Source organism: Stegostoma tigrinum, chromosome 3 (genome assembly GCF_030684315.1).
Source record: "Stegostoma tigrinum isolate sSteTig4 chromosome 3, sSteTig4.hap1, whole genome shotgun sequence".
NCBI lineage: Eukaryota > Metazoa > Chordata > Chondrichthyes > Orectolobiformes > Stegostomatidae > Stegostoma > Stegostoma tigrinum.
In genome coordinates this window covers 87,735,157-87,749,770 of record NC_081356.1, presented here as the reverse complement: position 1 = coordinate 87,749,770, position 14,614 = coordinate 87,735,157, and the positions used below count along the sequence as shown (strand labels likewise).

General features: G+C 47.5%; 1 protein-coding gene across 9 annotated transcripts in view; it reads left to right on the top strand.

Moving 5' to 3' along the window:
• The first annotated feature begins 2,883 nt into the window (after positions 1-2,883).
• Positions 2,884-14,614, top strand: part of cast (calpastatin) — a 192,731-nt gene continuing 181,000 nt past the window's right edge. For 4 of the 9 annotated variants that reach the window (XM_048527120.2, XM_048527119.2, XM_048527114.2 and 1 more), the window contains exon 1: positions 2,884-3,301. In XM_048527120.2, the coding sequence (XP_048383077.2) occupies positions 3,260-3,301 (42 nt within the window). In that variant the 5' untranslated portion in view covers positions 2,884-3,259. Of the gene's footprint in view, positions 3,302-3,626; positions 3,745-3,892; positions 4,003-14,614 lie in introns of those variants that run through there. The other 5 variants (XM_059644737.1, XM_048527117.2, XM_048527113.2 and 2 more) reach the window with 4 other exon arrangements.

Here is a 14,614-nt window from a genome sequence, read left to right as displayed (position 1 = left end):
TAACCAGTTGCCATGATGAAGATTGAAGTATAGAGCGTGTTTTGAAGGTCTTGTATTAGGCCTGCAAATGTGGTCACCCAGCCTAGCTGACTGATAGTGTGTAGCGACAAAGCTGGGAGTGCTGGCCTCAGAGAAGACACTGCAGCTGGAGCATTTTATCCTACCACTGGGTTTGTAGGATTTCATGGAGGCAGTGATATTTCAGAAGGGATTTGAGGTACCTGCTATACATTGTCCATGTCTTCAATGCAATTAGGAGTGCAGGTAACACTGAATCCCTGTAGGTCTTGAGCTTTGAGTCAGGTTTGAATTCTTTGTCATTACACACGCTGTTCCTCAGATGCCTAAAGGCTATGCTGACACGCTGGATGTTGTATTTCATTGTTGATGTTCACCCTTGCTAGCAGGAGGCTGCCAAGGTCTGGGGATTGATCTACATTGTCCTGCGGCTTTTGATAATCACAAGTTGTATTGGTGCTGGTGGTATTGGCTGGTGACTGCACACTGCGAGGTTCACACAGTGAAATATTGCGACATTTCAGGAGGAAGATGTCCAAATCCTATCCCGATATCTGCTCTATGAAATCATTCCAGAAACTGGTCAGTTTGCATCATGTGATTGGTAGCAGCCATTCTTTTGTCCAGCAAAGCTTGTTTGAAATTTTAACCAAGGATAGTTCTCAAGACAAAATTAATTCTCTTCATGTCAGGTGTGGCATTAGACTTAGCATTACTTCAGAAAATATGGCAGCCTTTCTTTGACCTGCTACTCCATTGGTATTCTGATACCTTCTATGAAACACTTTTCGGTCGATATTCACCAACTACTTCAGCCTGAATTCACTGTCCCTTTAAAATGCCTTCAACAAGTGTAAGCCAGCTGTTACATATTCAGGATGCACCTGAGCCCCTGCTGAGCTAACAGTGCATTTATTAGTGGGTTAGACTGTACAGTCATAGTGATGAACAGATCAAACTTTGTAGGCTGGCTACATCAACTTCACCGGACACAGGGCAATCACAAATCTTGATCTCCGGACCCAAAAACCTCCACTATCAACCTTTTAGACCACTGAGCAATTTCAGATAAAAACCTCTGATCCCTTTTTTTCAGACAGCAGCCATTGCTAGTGATTCTCTTCTTCCATTTACAACTTTTTCAGGTGTAACATGTTTCTTCTCTGGTCTCATTACCACTCCTTTTTGCCTTACACCATCAAACTTTATGCTTATTTATCTCTCCTACCATTCATCAGACCAAAAACTTACCTTCCTTTCCCCTTTTGCTGCTTCTGTAATTTTTTGGGGTTTTGCTGAAGGGCCATCAATCAAAAATGCGAACTTTCTCTCTCAATAGATGCTGTTCAACCTGCAGAGAATTTCAAGCATGTTGTGTCTCTGTTTTCTGGCATCTACCGTAATTTTCTGTTGTGTAAGCCTGTTCTATGGGGGATTTAATAGAATTTGTTCATGGGTGGTTGCCAACGTTCATTGCTCATTCATAATCGTTCTTGCAAAGGACATGAAATGGATACATATTTCACTGCAATGTAAGGACAATCTGTTACACTCAGAGTGTTTGGAAAGTATTATTGTCCTGTTTCCTGGTGCTAGATGTGAGATGGAAAAACAAAACTACCATTGGCGTAGCATTGATACATTTTCAGAGAGTGGACAACCTGAAGTCTGTCAGGACAAATGCAGAAAATCCCAGCATTATAGAAAATGACTGTAGTTATCACATTTAGAGACAAAAAAATTAGTGCAGATGCTGAAAAGCAGACAAACAGGAGGCTGGAAGAGCACAGCAAGACAGGCAGCATTTGGAGAAAAGGAGCAGTCAACGTTTCAGGTAATACCTGGACTGGATGTGGGTGCAGATAATAAGGGGGTGGTGAGAGGGATGGAGGCAGAATGGTGGTGGTAGTTGGACACGGGGAGTAGGTACAATCTGGTTGGTCGATGGGAGGGATTTGCATTCTGGTTACTGCGACACGGGAGTAAGCGGAGGACGGACATGTCGGAGGGGGAGTGGGGCGGGGAGTTGAAATGCTAAGTGACCGGGAGGTTAGGTTGGCAGTTGTGGGCCAGGCAACATAGAGAAGACTACATTTGGAGCAGGAGTTTCAAAAGACTAGGTTGGAGGAGATGCAGGTGAAGCTCTGTCTTGTCTGGAAGGACTGTTTAGGGCCCTGGATGGAGGTGGTGTGTGGGCAGGTATTGCAGTTTTTACGGTTACAGGGGAAGGTACCGGGCGGGTTGGAGCGGTTGGTGGGGAGTGTGGTGCGAAGTAAGGAGTGGCCCTAGCTGAAGGCAGAGAGGGGTGGAGAGTGGAAGATATTCTGGGTAGTGGGGTCTAATTGGAGATGGCAGAAGCATTTGATGATGATACTTTGGATGCGGATGCTGGTTGGGAGGAAAGTGAAGACAAGGGGACGCTATCTTTATTATGTTTGGGGGGGTTGTGATTAAGAGATGTTGGAGCTGGGAATGCAGGAAGTGCGGTGGAGAACTGTATGGCTCTTAGAAAGACCCTTCACATCATTCGTCCATACCTCAGAAAAAAAACAGGGGCAACCTGCTCACATCCTTCCCCTGTCTCAGCTCAAAACTATTTTTACATCAATTTGGAGGAAAATATACAACCTTGAAGTATTTCCTCAGTACAGTATTGCTGAATGTCCATCAAAACCTGATTTCTATGGATACGTACCATTTCGTAATTAATTAGACTGCATTTGTGGTGTGGTCATCCAGTAAATACAAACATGTCCATAAATAGTGAATAGGATTTGATGGCCACGATTGATTTCCCGTTCTAGTCAGAATCACTTTGGGCTAGAGATGAGGAGGAGAAAGTTATTATCTGGGGATTAAACAAGTCTTTGTAGGACTGGGAATCCAGAATGTTCAGTAACTGTTGCGGTAACACATTGTTAATTAAGTATTTATATATGTGGAACAGTTGCGTGTGTTTGTTTGTGGAGGGGGCAAGAATTTGATGATTGGATTATTATTGAAATGCGGCTAGATCTGTTTAACCTGTTACAGAGGGTGTTCCTAAATACAGAGAGACGAAGAAAAAAAATCAGGGATTGAAAAAGGAGACGCCCTTAACTGGAGCCGACTACTACAAGTTTGGACGGAAAAGAGCCAGCGTCTGGGTATTGAGGCTGACAGAAGTTAGTCTGGGTTCGGGTTTGCGAGAAGGCAGTATTTTCCGAGACAACATCAAGTTCTGACGGCTTTAGCCTGAACCATGTCGCAGCCGAACAAAAGAAAAGCTAAAGAACCCAAAAAGGTAAAATTAAGGTGGGAGCAGGCGCTGTTCGAGTGACTAAAGCTCGGGGCTGAAAATAGCAAGAGCTGGGGCTGAAAACCAGGGGACTCTTCCTCCTGCATCGCCCGCTGCTGGTTTTTTTTTGCTGGATATTGATGGTTTGTGGCGAAGTTTACTAGCTGTCCTGTAATTAGGTCGGGAGGAAATCCGCCACAAGGCGCTGAGTTCCATCGGCATTCAGCGATGTCGGAGAGTTTACATCATTTATTCCATGAAGTGTCAGAAAAGCTTCTCCCTCCACCTCCCTCGCCCTACCCCTGTGTGCAGCCGTAGCAGCTCTGGGCAGTTGAGTTCCACCCGGCACGCCTATTCAGTTGACACTGCGTGTGTTTCCCTGAAACTGTGGCACTACACAGACTAGCACTGATCCGCAGCGATTGGGAAGCCGTTTCTCCTGCTTCCAGGTAATCCTGGTGGAGAGTGTTCAGTGTGTGAGGGCTGGGCTGGAGGAAATGGTTCCGCAGCACTGGGGCATTTCTGTCCGGAGAATTTTGTGTGTGTGTGTGTGTGTGTATTTTTTTAGGGGAGTCATATGCAGGCGGACTGGAGCATTGCAGCGAACCTTCTCTGAGCATGAGCAGACCCAGCTCCGGATCTCCGGGCAGCCCGCGATAAACACACTGTCACTTACGACCACGCCATGTAAACGACGCAGCAGAAAGGTTTGTTTTGCTGTCGGGTCGTTAAAATCCTTTGCGCAACACTTCCGCAAAGTTAGGTCATTGCTGTTGAATTGAGTGAGACACAGAAAGGGAGAGAGAGAGCAGACCAGACTAGAATTGCCGTGTGTTTCCATGGCCTTGGTTAAAAGTGGAACTTCGCGCCTCGAGACGTTAACTTTCGGAGACCGATTTCACCAGAGGGTTTTGCACTGTCAAGACCCGTTTTAGTTGTCATCTATTATTGTCCTTATTGTGGCAATTTTTTTTACCAAATCCACATATATCATACTTTGGGTGTGTCTGACAACTGTGGTCATTCCCTCATAACACGGTGTAGAGCTGGATGAACACAGCAGGCCAAGCAGCATCAGAGCAGCGGGAAAGCTGACGTTTCGGGCCTAGACCCTCCAGAATCCATGTGGGCATTCCCTCCTTGTCCTAGAAGGTTGTGGAGTTGATAGCAGCAGTTTGCTAGCTCAGTTCAGAGGGCATTTGAGCCCATCTTTTTAGGGAGCAGAGTCACATACCAACTGGATAAGGATGACATATCTTTCCTTCAAGGATAATAATATGTGAACCTTTACCTTAGAAGTGCAAAAAGACTTGGGAGCTCTGGTCTGGGATTCTCTCAAGGTCATCTTGCAGGTTGAGTCAGTAGTCAGGAAGGCAAATGGCACTTATTTTAAGACGACTTGAACATAAAAGCAGGGATGTACTCCTGAGGCGTTATAAGGCTGTGGTCAGGCCACATGTGGACTATTGTGCGCGGCTTTGGGCCCCATATCTCAGGAAAATGTACTGGCCCTGGAGCAGGTTCAGAGGAGGTTCATCTGGTGGCTGGCTCCATTTAATCGTGGGAGAGTTCTCTATCAGTTTACCATTGGATGGGCGATCTTCCCTTATTAATTTGGAGGGTGGGAGACACTGAAACTCAATTCATGCAACCAACAGTACGATTTAAATTAAGCTCCTTGATGATACAATTGATATCCATTATCCCCAAAAAGCCCATCCTTTTCCATATCAGTGACTGCTCTTTTCTCCTGATCCCCACCCTGTGACTCCCTTTCTGCCTTCACGGACCTATAGCCCTGGTGGTCCCGGAGCAGCTGGCACTGATGGCAATGATGGGATGTTGGCTTGAGTGGCTGGTAACTGTCAGCAGTTTGGGGTTGTTAGGGATCTGATTTGTGGGAAGGACACGAAGGCAGGCACTTAAATGCCTGAAGGACACTTCATTCCATTTGGTATTTCCCCCACCCAGAACTGGTCCAGAACTGTTGGAAGTTTCCCACCAGTTCTCTAATTGTAGACCAGACCCATTGGCTCAAAAAGTCTAGACCATAGTGCTTTGGAAGGAGAGGAGGGACAAGGAAGAATGTATCTTCTTTCTAAAGCAGTTTAATCTCGTAGTTGTGATGTGAACAAGATATGTGATGAAGGGCAGTAACATGTGGATTATGGAACATAAATAGATGTTCAAAAGAGGCTGAGAAATGTCAGTCTATAAAAGGGTTGTAAGATGTAAACGTTTGTGCAAGATGCACAAATTCCAACTGGGTGAATTGAGTTAGTTCCAGTCAAAGGTGCACAGATGGAGTTTTATTTCAGTTCTATTTCCTAGACATTTAGTTAGCAGTGCTTGGATTCTGAGATAATGGGAACTGCAGATGCTGGAGAATCCAAGATAATAAGGTGTGAAGCTGGATGAACACAACAGGCCCAGCAGCATCTCAGGAGCACAAAAGCTGACGTTTCGGGCCTAGACGCTTCATCAGAGAGGGGGATGGGATGAGGGTTCTGGAATAAATAGGGAGAGAGGGGGAGGCGGACCGAAGATGGAGAGGAGAGTATAGGTGGGGAGGTAGGGAGGGGATAGGTCAGTCCAGGGAAGACGGACAGGTCAAGGAGGTGGGATAAGGTTAGTAGGTAGGAAATGGAGGTGCGGCTTGAGGTGGGAGGAAGGGATGGGTGAGAGGAAGAACAGGTCAGGGAAGCAGAGACAGGCTGCGCTGGTTTTGGGATGCAGTAGGGGGAGGGGATGAGCTGGGCTGGTTGTGTGATGCACTGGGGGGAGGAGACAAACTGGGCTGGTTTTGGGATGCGGTGGAGGAAGGGGAGATTTTGAAGCTTGTGAAGTCCACATTGATACCATTGGCTGCAGGGTTCCCAAGCGGAATATGAGTTGCTGTTCTTGCAACTTTCGGGTAGCATCATTGTGGCACTGCAGGAGGCCCATGATGGACATGTCATCTGAGGAATGGGAGTGGGAGTTAAAATGGTTCGCGACTGGGAGGTGCAGTTGTTTATTGTGAGCCAAGCGGAGTCCCCAAGCCTCTGCTTGGTTTCCCCAATGTAGAGGAAGCCACACAGGGTACAATGGATACAGTATACCACATTGGCAGATGTGCAGGTGAACCTCAGCTTAATATGGAAAGTCACCTTTGGGCCTTGGATGGGGGTGAGGGAGGAGGTGTGGGGGCAAGTGTAGCACTTCCTGCGGTTGCAGGGGAAGGTGCCGGGTGTGGTGGGGTTGGAGAGGAGTGTAGAGAGGACAAGGGAGTCCCGGAGAGTGGGTTCTCTCCAGAAGGCAGACAAGGGTGGGGATGAAAAAATGGCTTGGGTGATGGGGTTGGATTGTAGATGGCGGAAGTGTCGGAGGATGATGCGTTGTATCCAGAGGTTGGTGGGGTGGTGTGTGAGAACTATGGGGGATCCTTTTTGGGCGGTTGTGGCGGGGACGGGGTGTGATGAATGTGTTGCGGGAGACGCGGTCACGGGTGTTCTCAACCACTGTGGGGGGAAAGTTGCAGTCCTTGAAGAACTTGGACATCTGGGATGTGCGGGAGTGGAGTGCCTCATCCTGGGAACAGATGTGGTGGAGGAATTGGGAATAGGGGATGGAATTTTTGCAGGAGGGTGGGTGGGAGGAGGTGTATTCTAGGTAGCTGTGGGAGTTGGTGGGCTTGAAATGGACATCAGTTACTAGCTGGTTGCCTGAGATGGAGACTGAGAGGTCCTGGAAGGTGAGGGATATGTTGGAGATGGCCCAGGTGAACTTGAGGTTGGGGTGGAAGGTGTTGGTGAAGTGGATGAACTGTTCGAGCTCCTCTGGGGAGCAAGAGGCGGCACTGATACAGTCATCAATGTAATGGAGGAAGAGATGGGGTTTGGGGCCCGTGTAGGTGCAGAAGAGGGACTGTTCCACGTAACCTACAAAGAGGCAGGCAGAGCTGGGGCCCATGCAGGTGCCCATGGCCACCTCCTTTTTCTGTAGGAAGTGGGAGGAATCGAAAGAGAAGTTGTTGAGGGTGAGGATGAGTTCGGCTAGGCGGATGAGGGTGTCGGTGGAGGGAGACTGGTCGGGCCTGTGGGAGGAAGAAGCGGAGGGCCTTGAGGCCATCTGCATGCGGAATACAGGTGCATAGGAACTGCATGTTCATGGTGAAGATGAGGTGTTGGGGGCCAGGGAATTGGAAGTCCTGGAGGAGGTGGAGGGTGTGGGTGGTGTCACAGACGTAGTTAGGGAGTTCCTGGACCAAAGGGGAGAAGATGGAGTCCAGATAGGTGGAGATGAGTTTGGTGGGGCCGGAACAGGCTGAGACAATAGGTCGACCAGGGCAGGCAGGTTTTTGGATTTTGGGAAGGAGATAGAAACGGGCCGTGCGGGGTTGGGGAATAATAAGGTTGGAGGCTGTGGGTAGGAGGTCCCCTGAGGTGATGAGGTCATGAATAGTTTTGGAGATGATGGTTTGGTGCTCGGGTGTGGGGTCATGATCAAGGGGGCGGTAGGAGATGGTGTCGGAGAGTTGGCGTTTGGCCTCAGCGATGTAGAGGTCAGTGCGCCATATTGTGTTACATTTGTCCTTAAATATGGGAGAGGTACATAAAGGATACTTTATTGATTTGATACATCTTGGGGGAGTGCAGCATTTTAGTTAATGCAGTATTCTGCAAAAAAAGTGTCACTAATTCAGGTGACTTAGGTAAAGCTGAAGTTTAAAGTATTTTCACTTTTAATTTACATTAATGCCTGTGTGTTTGAAACTATTATGATTTGAAAAAAAAGTCTTCAGGTGTGTGTTCCTAGTGTCTCATCCTTGACTCAGTACAAGTATACTTACCTGTGAGTCAGAAACTTATGATCATCAAGCCCCATTTGAGCGTGGAGCTAACATATGTGTGGTTCTGAGCAAATGCTGTCAAAGGTATGCTAGCTTTTGAATGTGATGATCAACCAAGATTGCCTTCTACTCTAATTTATTTAATGGTGAATTAAGAAGTTATCTTTGCTAAATATATTTACCAACCATCTTACTATTTAAACGAAACACACAGGAAAGTTAAGGTATATTTACATTCCAAGATAATAAAATGTGAGGCTGGATGAACACAGCAGGCCAAGCAGCATCTCAGGAGCACAAAAGCTGATGTTTCGGGCCTAGACCCTTCATCAGAGAGGGGGATGGGGAGAGGGATTTGGAATAAATAGGGAGAGAGGGGGAGGCGGACCGAAGATGGAGAGTAAAGAAGATAGGTGGAGAGAGTATAGGTGGGGAGGTAGGGAGGGGATAGGTCAGTCCAGGGAAGACGGACAGGTCAAGGAGGTGGGATGAGGTTAGTAGGTAGCTGGGGGTGCGGCTTGGTGTGGGAGGAAGGGATGGGTGAGAGGAAGAACCGGTTAGGGAGGCAGAGACAGGTTGGACTGGTTTTGGGATGCACTGGGTGGGGGGGGAAGAGCTGGGCTGGTTGTGTGGTGCAGTGGGGGGAGGGGACGAACTGGGCTGGTTTAGGGATGCAGCAGGGGAAGGGGAGATTTTGAAACTGGTGAAGTCCACATTGATACCATATGGCTGCAGGGGTCCCAGGCGGAATATGTGTTGCTGTTCCTGCAACCTTCGGGTGGCATCGTTGTGGCAGTGCAGGAGGCCCATGATGGACATGTCATCTAGAGAATGGGAGGGGGAGTGGAAATGGTTTGCGACTGGGAGGTGCAGTTGTTTGTTGCGAACTGAGCGGAGGTGTTCTGCAAAGCGGTCTCCAAGCCTGCGCTTGGTTTCCCCAATGTAGAGGAAGCCGCACCGGGTACAATGGATGCAGTATACCACATTGGCAGATGTGCAGGTGAACCTCTGCTTAATGTGGAATGTCATCTTGGGGCCTGCGATAGGGGTGAGGGAGGAGGTGTGGGGGCAAGTGTAGCATTTCCTGCGGTTGCAGGGCAAGGTGCCGGGTGTGATGGGGTTGGAGGGCAGTGTGGAGCGAACAAGGGAGTCACGGAGAGAGTGGTCTCTCCGGAAAGCAGACAGGGGAGGGGATGGAAAAATGTCTTGGGTGGTGGGGTCGGATTGTAAATGGCGGAAGTGTCGGAGGATGATGCGTTGTATCCGGAGGTTGGTAGGGTGGTGTGTGAGAACGAGGGGGATCCTGTTAGGGCGGTTGTGGCGGGGGCGGGGTGTGAGGGATGTGTTGCGGGAAATACGGGAGACGCGGTCAAGGGCGTTCTCGATCACTGTGGGGGGAAAGTTGCGGTCCTTAAAGAACTTGGACATCTGGGATGTGCGGGAGTGGAATGTCTTATCGTGGGAGCAGATGCGGCGGAGGCGGAGGAATTGGGAATAGGGGATGGAATTTTTGCAGGAGGGTGGGTGGGAGGAGGTGTATTCTAGGTAGCTGTGGGAGTCGGTGGTCAGTCCTTAGCAAGGGGCTCACCTTTGTCCCCCTACAACCACACATCAACTAATAGTTGATCGTCTCAGCCTGCTCCTGCCCCACCGAACTCATCTCCACCTAACTGGACTCCATTTTCTCCCCTTTGGTCCAGGAACTCCCCACCTACGTCCGTGACACCACCCACGCCCTCCACCTCCTCCAGGACTTCCAATTCCCTGGCCCCCACCGACTCCCACAGCTACCTAGAATACACCTCCTCCCACCCACCCTCCTGCAAAAATTCCATCCCCTATTCCCAATTCCTCCGCCTCCGCCGCATCTGCTCCCACGATAAGACATTCCACTCCCGCACATCCCAGATGTCCAAGTTCTTTAAGGACCGCAACTTTCCCCCCACAGTGATCGAGAATGCCCTTGACCGCGTCTCCCGTATTTCCCGCAACACATCCCTCACACCCCGCCCCCGCCACAACCGCCCTAACAGGATCCCCCTCGTTCTCACACACCACCCTACCAACCTCCGGATACAACGCATCATCCTCCGACACTTCCGCCATTTACAATCCGACCCCACCACCCAAGACATTTTTCCATCCCCTCCCCTGTCTGCTTTCCGGAGAGACCACTCTCTCCGTGACTCCCTTGTTCGCTCCACACTGCCCTCCAACCCCACCACACCCGGCACCTTGCCCTGCAACCGCAGGAAATGCTACACTTGCCCCCACACCTCCTCCCTCACCCCTATCGCAGGCCCCAAGATGACATTCCACATTAAGCAGAGGTTCACCTGCACATCTGCCAATGTGGTATACTGCATCCATTGTACCCGGTGCGGCTTCCTCTGCATTGGGGAAACCAAGCGGAGGCTTGGAGACCGCTTTGCAGAACACCTCCGCTCAGTTCGCAACAAACAACTTCACCTCCCAGTCGCAAACCATTTCCACTCCCCCTCCCATTCTCTAGATGACATGTCCATCATGGGCCTCCTGCACTGCCACAACGATGCCACCCGAAGGTTGCAGGAACAGCAACTCATATTCCGCCTGGGAACCCTGCAGCCATATGGTATCAATGTGGACTTCACCAGTTTCAAAATCTCCCCTTCCCCTACTGCATCCCTAAACCAGCCCAGTTCGTCCCCTCCCCCCACTGCACCACACAACCAGCCCAGCTCTTCCCCCCCCCCACCCACTGCATCCCAAAACCAGTCCAACCTGTCTCTGCCTCCCTAACCGGTTCTTCCTCTCACCCATCCTTTCCTCCCACACCAAGCCGCACCCCCAGCTACCTCCTAACCTCATCCCACCTCCTTGACCTGTCCGTCTTCCCTGGACTGACCTATCCCCTCCCTACCTCCCCACCTATACTCTCTCCACCTATCTTCTTTACTCTCCATCTTCGGTCCGCCTCCCCCTCTCTCCCTATTTATTCCAAATCCCTCTCCCCATCCCCCTCTCTGATGAAGGGTCTAGGCCCGAAACGTCAGCTTTTGTGCTCCTGAGATGCTGCTTGGCCTGCTGTGTTCATCCAGCCTCACATTTTATTATCTTGGAATTCTCCAGCATCTGCAGTTCCTATTATCTCTGTATATTTACATTCATTGTGCAAGTATGACACATCGGACAAAATTGTATTTTCCAAAAGTGGCCCTGCAATTTTCTGGCCTAAATGCCTCCTCTGTTGGTCTGTAGTTCTGGACTTTATAACTCCTAGTTGTCAGATAATGGGAGGATCCCCTGGAGAAAGCTTGTTTGTTTGTATGTTTGTGTTTGTTTCAGCTCCAGGCTTGAGTGATTGTTCTGACTCCCTGAACCTATTCTCCATTTATTGAGTAATTGCTCCAGTTACTCCACTGGTTCACTCCCAGTGTTTCATTCCTTATTCATACGATTCTTTATTCCAGACCCACTATTAACAATTCCTGGAGAGATTGAATGATGATTTTAAGTGGTTGTAACAATGTTTTTCCTGTTAGTAATGCGAATTTGTAGCTTTATTTTATCATAAGGTGACAGCTTGATCGAGATAAGACTTATTTTGTAACCAGCAACTGTGGAAGTATTGGCATTTTCCTCTCTTGCACTATTTGCTGCGCTATACCATTCTGAAATCATGCAGCTGTTGCTGGATTTCAATGCTCAGTGGCAAAATGGTAACTTATTGAATTTGTTTTATCGTCATATGTACTCAAATGCGTAGAGTGAAAAGTGTGCGAGTCGCTGCTTATGTTTCCATCTTAGGCATAAAGATCTCTAGGTATAGCTTATTCCATTACATTGCTTAGAAAAATAGAGAAGTAAATGCCCAGCATTGCAGATTTTAGGAATAAATTAGAAAATGGAGAAAGCGGAAAAAAAAGTTCAGAACGGATGATCTTCCAACCCAGTCCATGCTGGCACCTAGCCTCCAATCTGCACCAAGCCTTGACTCCAGACCATGCCAGGCTTCACCTCAGGGATCACGAGGCTGCGAGATCGCTCTGGAATCACCTTGAGATGAGAAGTCCATGCTGAGACCATGCCAAGACGAGAGACCGCCAGGTACCACTGGAAGACCACTATGCCAAGCTGAGACACTGCCATGCTGGGCTGCTGGGAGATAGTCATGCCAGGCCAGAGGACACTGCGCCAGACTGAGAGAACTCCTGGGATAACAATGCTACAAGCAACATAGAAGGGAAGTCGTCTTGCAGACAGAATTCCCATGACAGTCCAAGAACACTATCCAGGCCCTGATGAATTGAGTAATTCTAGTTTGGTGTTGCAACTATTTTGAGTTTCCCACCTGCAAATCCACTAACTGCATTGTGGGAGCACCTTCACCACATGAACAGCAGCTGTACAAGAAGATCAAACAACGCCTTCTCCACAGGCAATAGGGCTTTGGCAAGATCACTGGTATTGCGTCTTGCACCTTCCGTACACTCCCAGACGTTGGTCACAGAGATACTGTGCTGTGCAACAAATTACAACTAATGAATCTAAGTTTTAATATTGGTGTTTTTCTAAGGCTCGAGTAAATAGCTTTCCACACCCAAGAATTACTCCCACATAAAGGAGAGCTATTTCTCATTGCCCATTTAACATGGGTGAGGAGGAACTTTTTTTCTGAGGACAGTCAATCTAAGAAATCTGTTTGAAGCTAGGTCATTAAGTATGTCTAAGGCTGAGATGGACAGCTTTTTAATCAGTAAGGGATTCAGAGGTTATGGGGAAGAACCAGGAAATTGGAATTGAGAATTCATTATCTCGTTGAATAGTAGAGCAGGCTGGACAGCCCACACTAGCTCATACATTTTTTTTGGTCTTATAAACCAATGATACATTTTCACGAATAATTTGCTTTGACAGTACATAGAACACAAGAATAATTCTTTGACTACCGCGTATGACTGTTTTTTTAAATTCAATTTGTAGATCAATTTTGCCTGCAAAAAGTAGGAGGTTGACTTTTACACATATACTATTATCAAGGAGTGGTATGAAAAATTGTTCCTTATCATTAAGTTGGTGTCAATATTTGGGTTCCTGGAAGCATTGAACAGGGATAAAGGGGGAAAACAACATTACTTTTTAGGAGGTAACAAAGGAAAAAGTTGTTCCAAAAATCCACTTACTTGTTCACATAAAACAATTGTAAGAAAGGGTGCCTGACCCCCTTTTTCAAGAAATCTAGAAAGAGCCAGGGTTAGGGAGACAGTTTGTACTTCAGGAAGGGTGATGGGACCATGGAGGTGGCTGAGCTTGAGAGGGGATAAGCTGGATGAGTGGCCTATAGTATACCAGCAATACTGAAATAAGAGGGGTTAGCACTTGCGCACTTTTCCTGATGCCAGAGATGCCCCTTTTTTTTGTCTAGAATCATTCAAGGAGCAGGGACTCAAGAGACATCACTATAAGAATGGGAGCTATTTTCCTGAGGATCTTGCCAAATGCTGGACAGTGTAACTCATGAAAACATAAGATGGAAACAGTGAGTGCTGCAGGTTTCCATTTAACCATTCCATTTTTTTTTTTCATGTCCAGTTCCTTGTTGTCATTCTGAACAGTGTGTTTTCTTTTTGAATTATTATTTACACTTCTAGTAATGTGACAAATGTTCCATTTCCTTTGATATACCTTACTTCCTAATCCCAAATTAGCAGTTAGTCCTATTATTGGTACGTGGGACTTACACACAAGATGCATTTAAAATTAATTACTTTTTGGCCTAAGGTTAAGTGTTGATATTTGAGTTTGGCTATGACTCTAATTGTGCATTGCTGTTTTGAAAGGCATATGTGCTTAGTTTGGACAAAGAAATGCCACATTTGTGTTTAGATTGGTTGGTTGTGAAGTTTCCTTTTGTTCTTTGTAATTTTTTTAGCTAACATATCCCTCTCCATATGTCTCCTTTTTTTCCTTGTGCCAAGACTCTTTACATAGCATATACATTATCGCTCCCCAGCCCCCTGCCGCCATTCTCCTTTTCCAAAGATGTTTTTTGTTATGAAGACCAACAACGTCAAATATTCAAGATAACAAGCTGTGGAGCTGGAGGAATTTCTGGTGTTGAGCTTTCATCAGACCCAAAACATCAGCTTTCCTGCTTCTCTGATGCTGCCTGGCCTGCTGAATTCCTCCAGCTCTACACCTTGTTATCCCTGACACCCAGCATCGGCAGTTCCTACTACCTCATCAAGTATTCAAGAACTTAAACTCAGAAGTGACTGCTGATCTTGCCATGACCACAGATCCTAGCCTTCGATCATCTATGGACATTTTGAACTTTGTATTGCAGCATTTATTTCATAAGTTGAGACACAGCCAAAAGATAACTGTGGATATAGATGCAATTGCTAACTGGAGAGGAAACTTGGAATGTTACTTCTGAAGGCTTCAAGGAAGTTTCAAAGTGAGATATGCACTAAAAACTAAACTGTTATCTCCTGTGAGTTTCT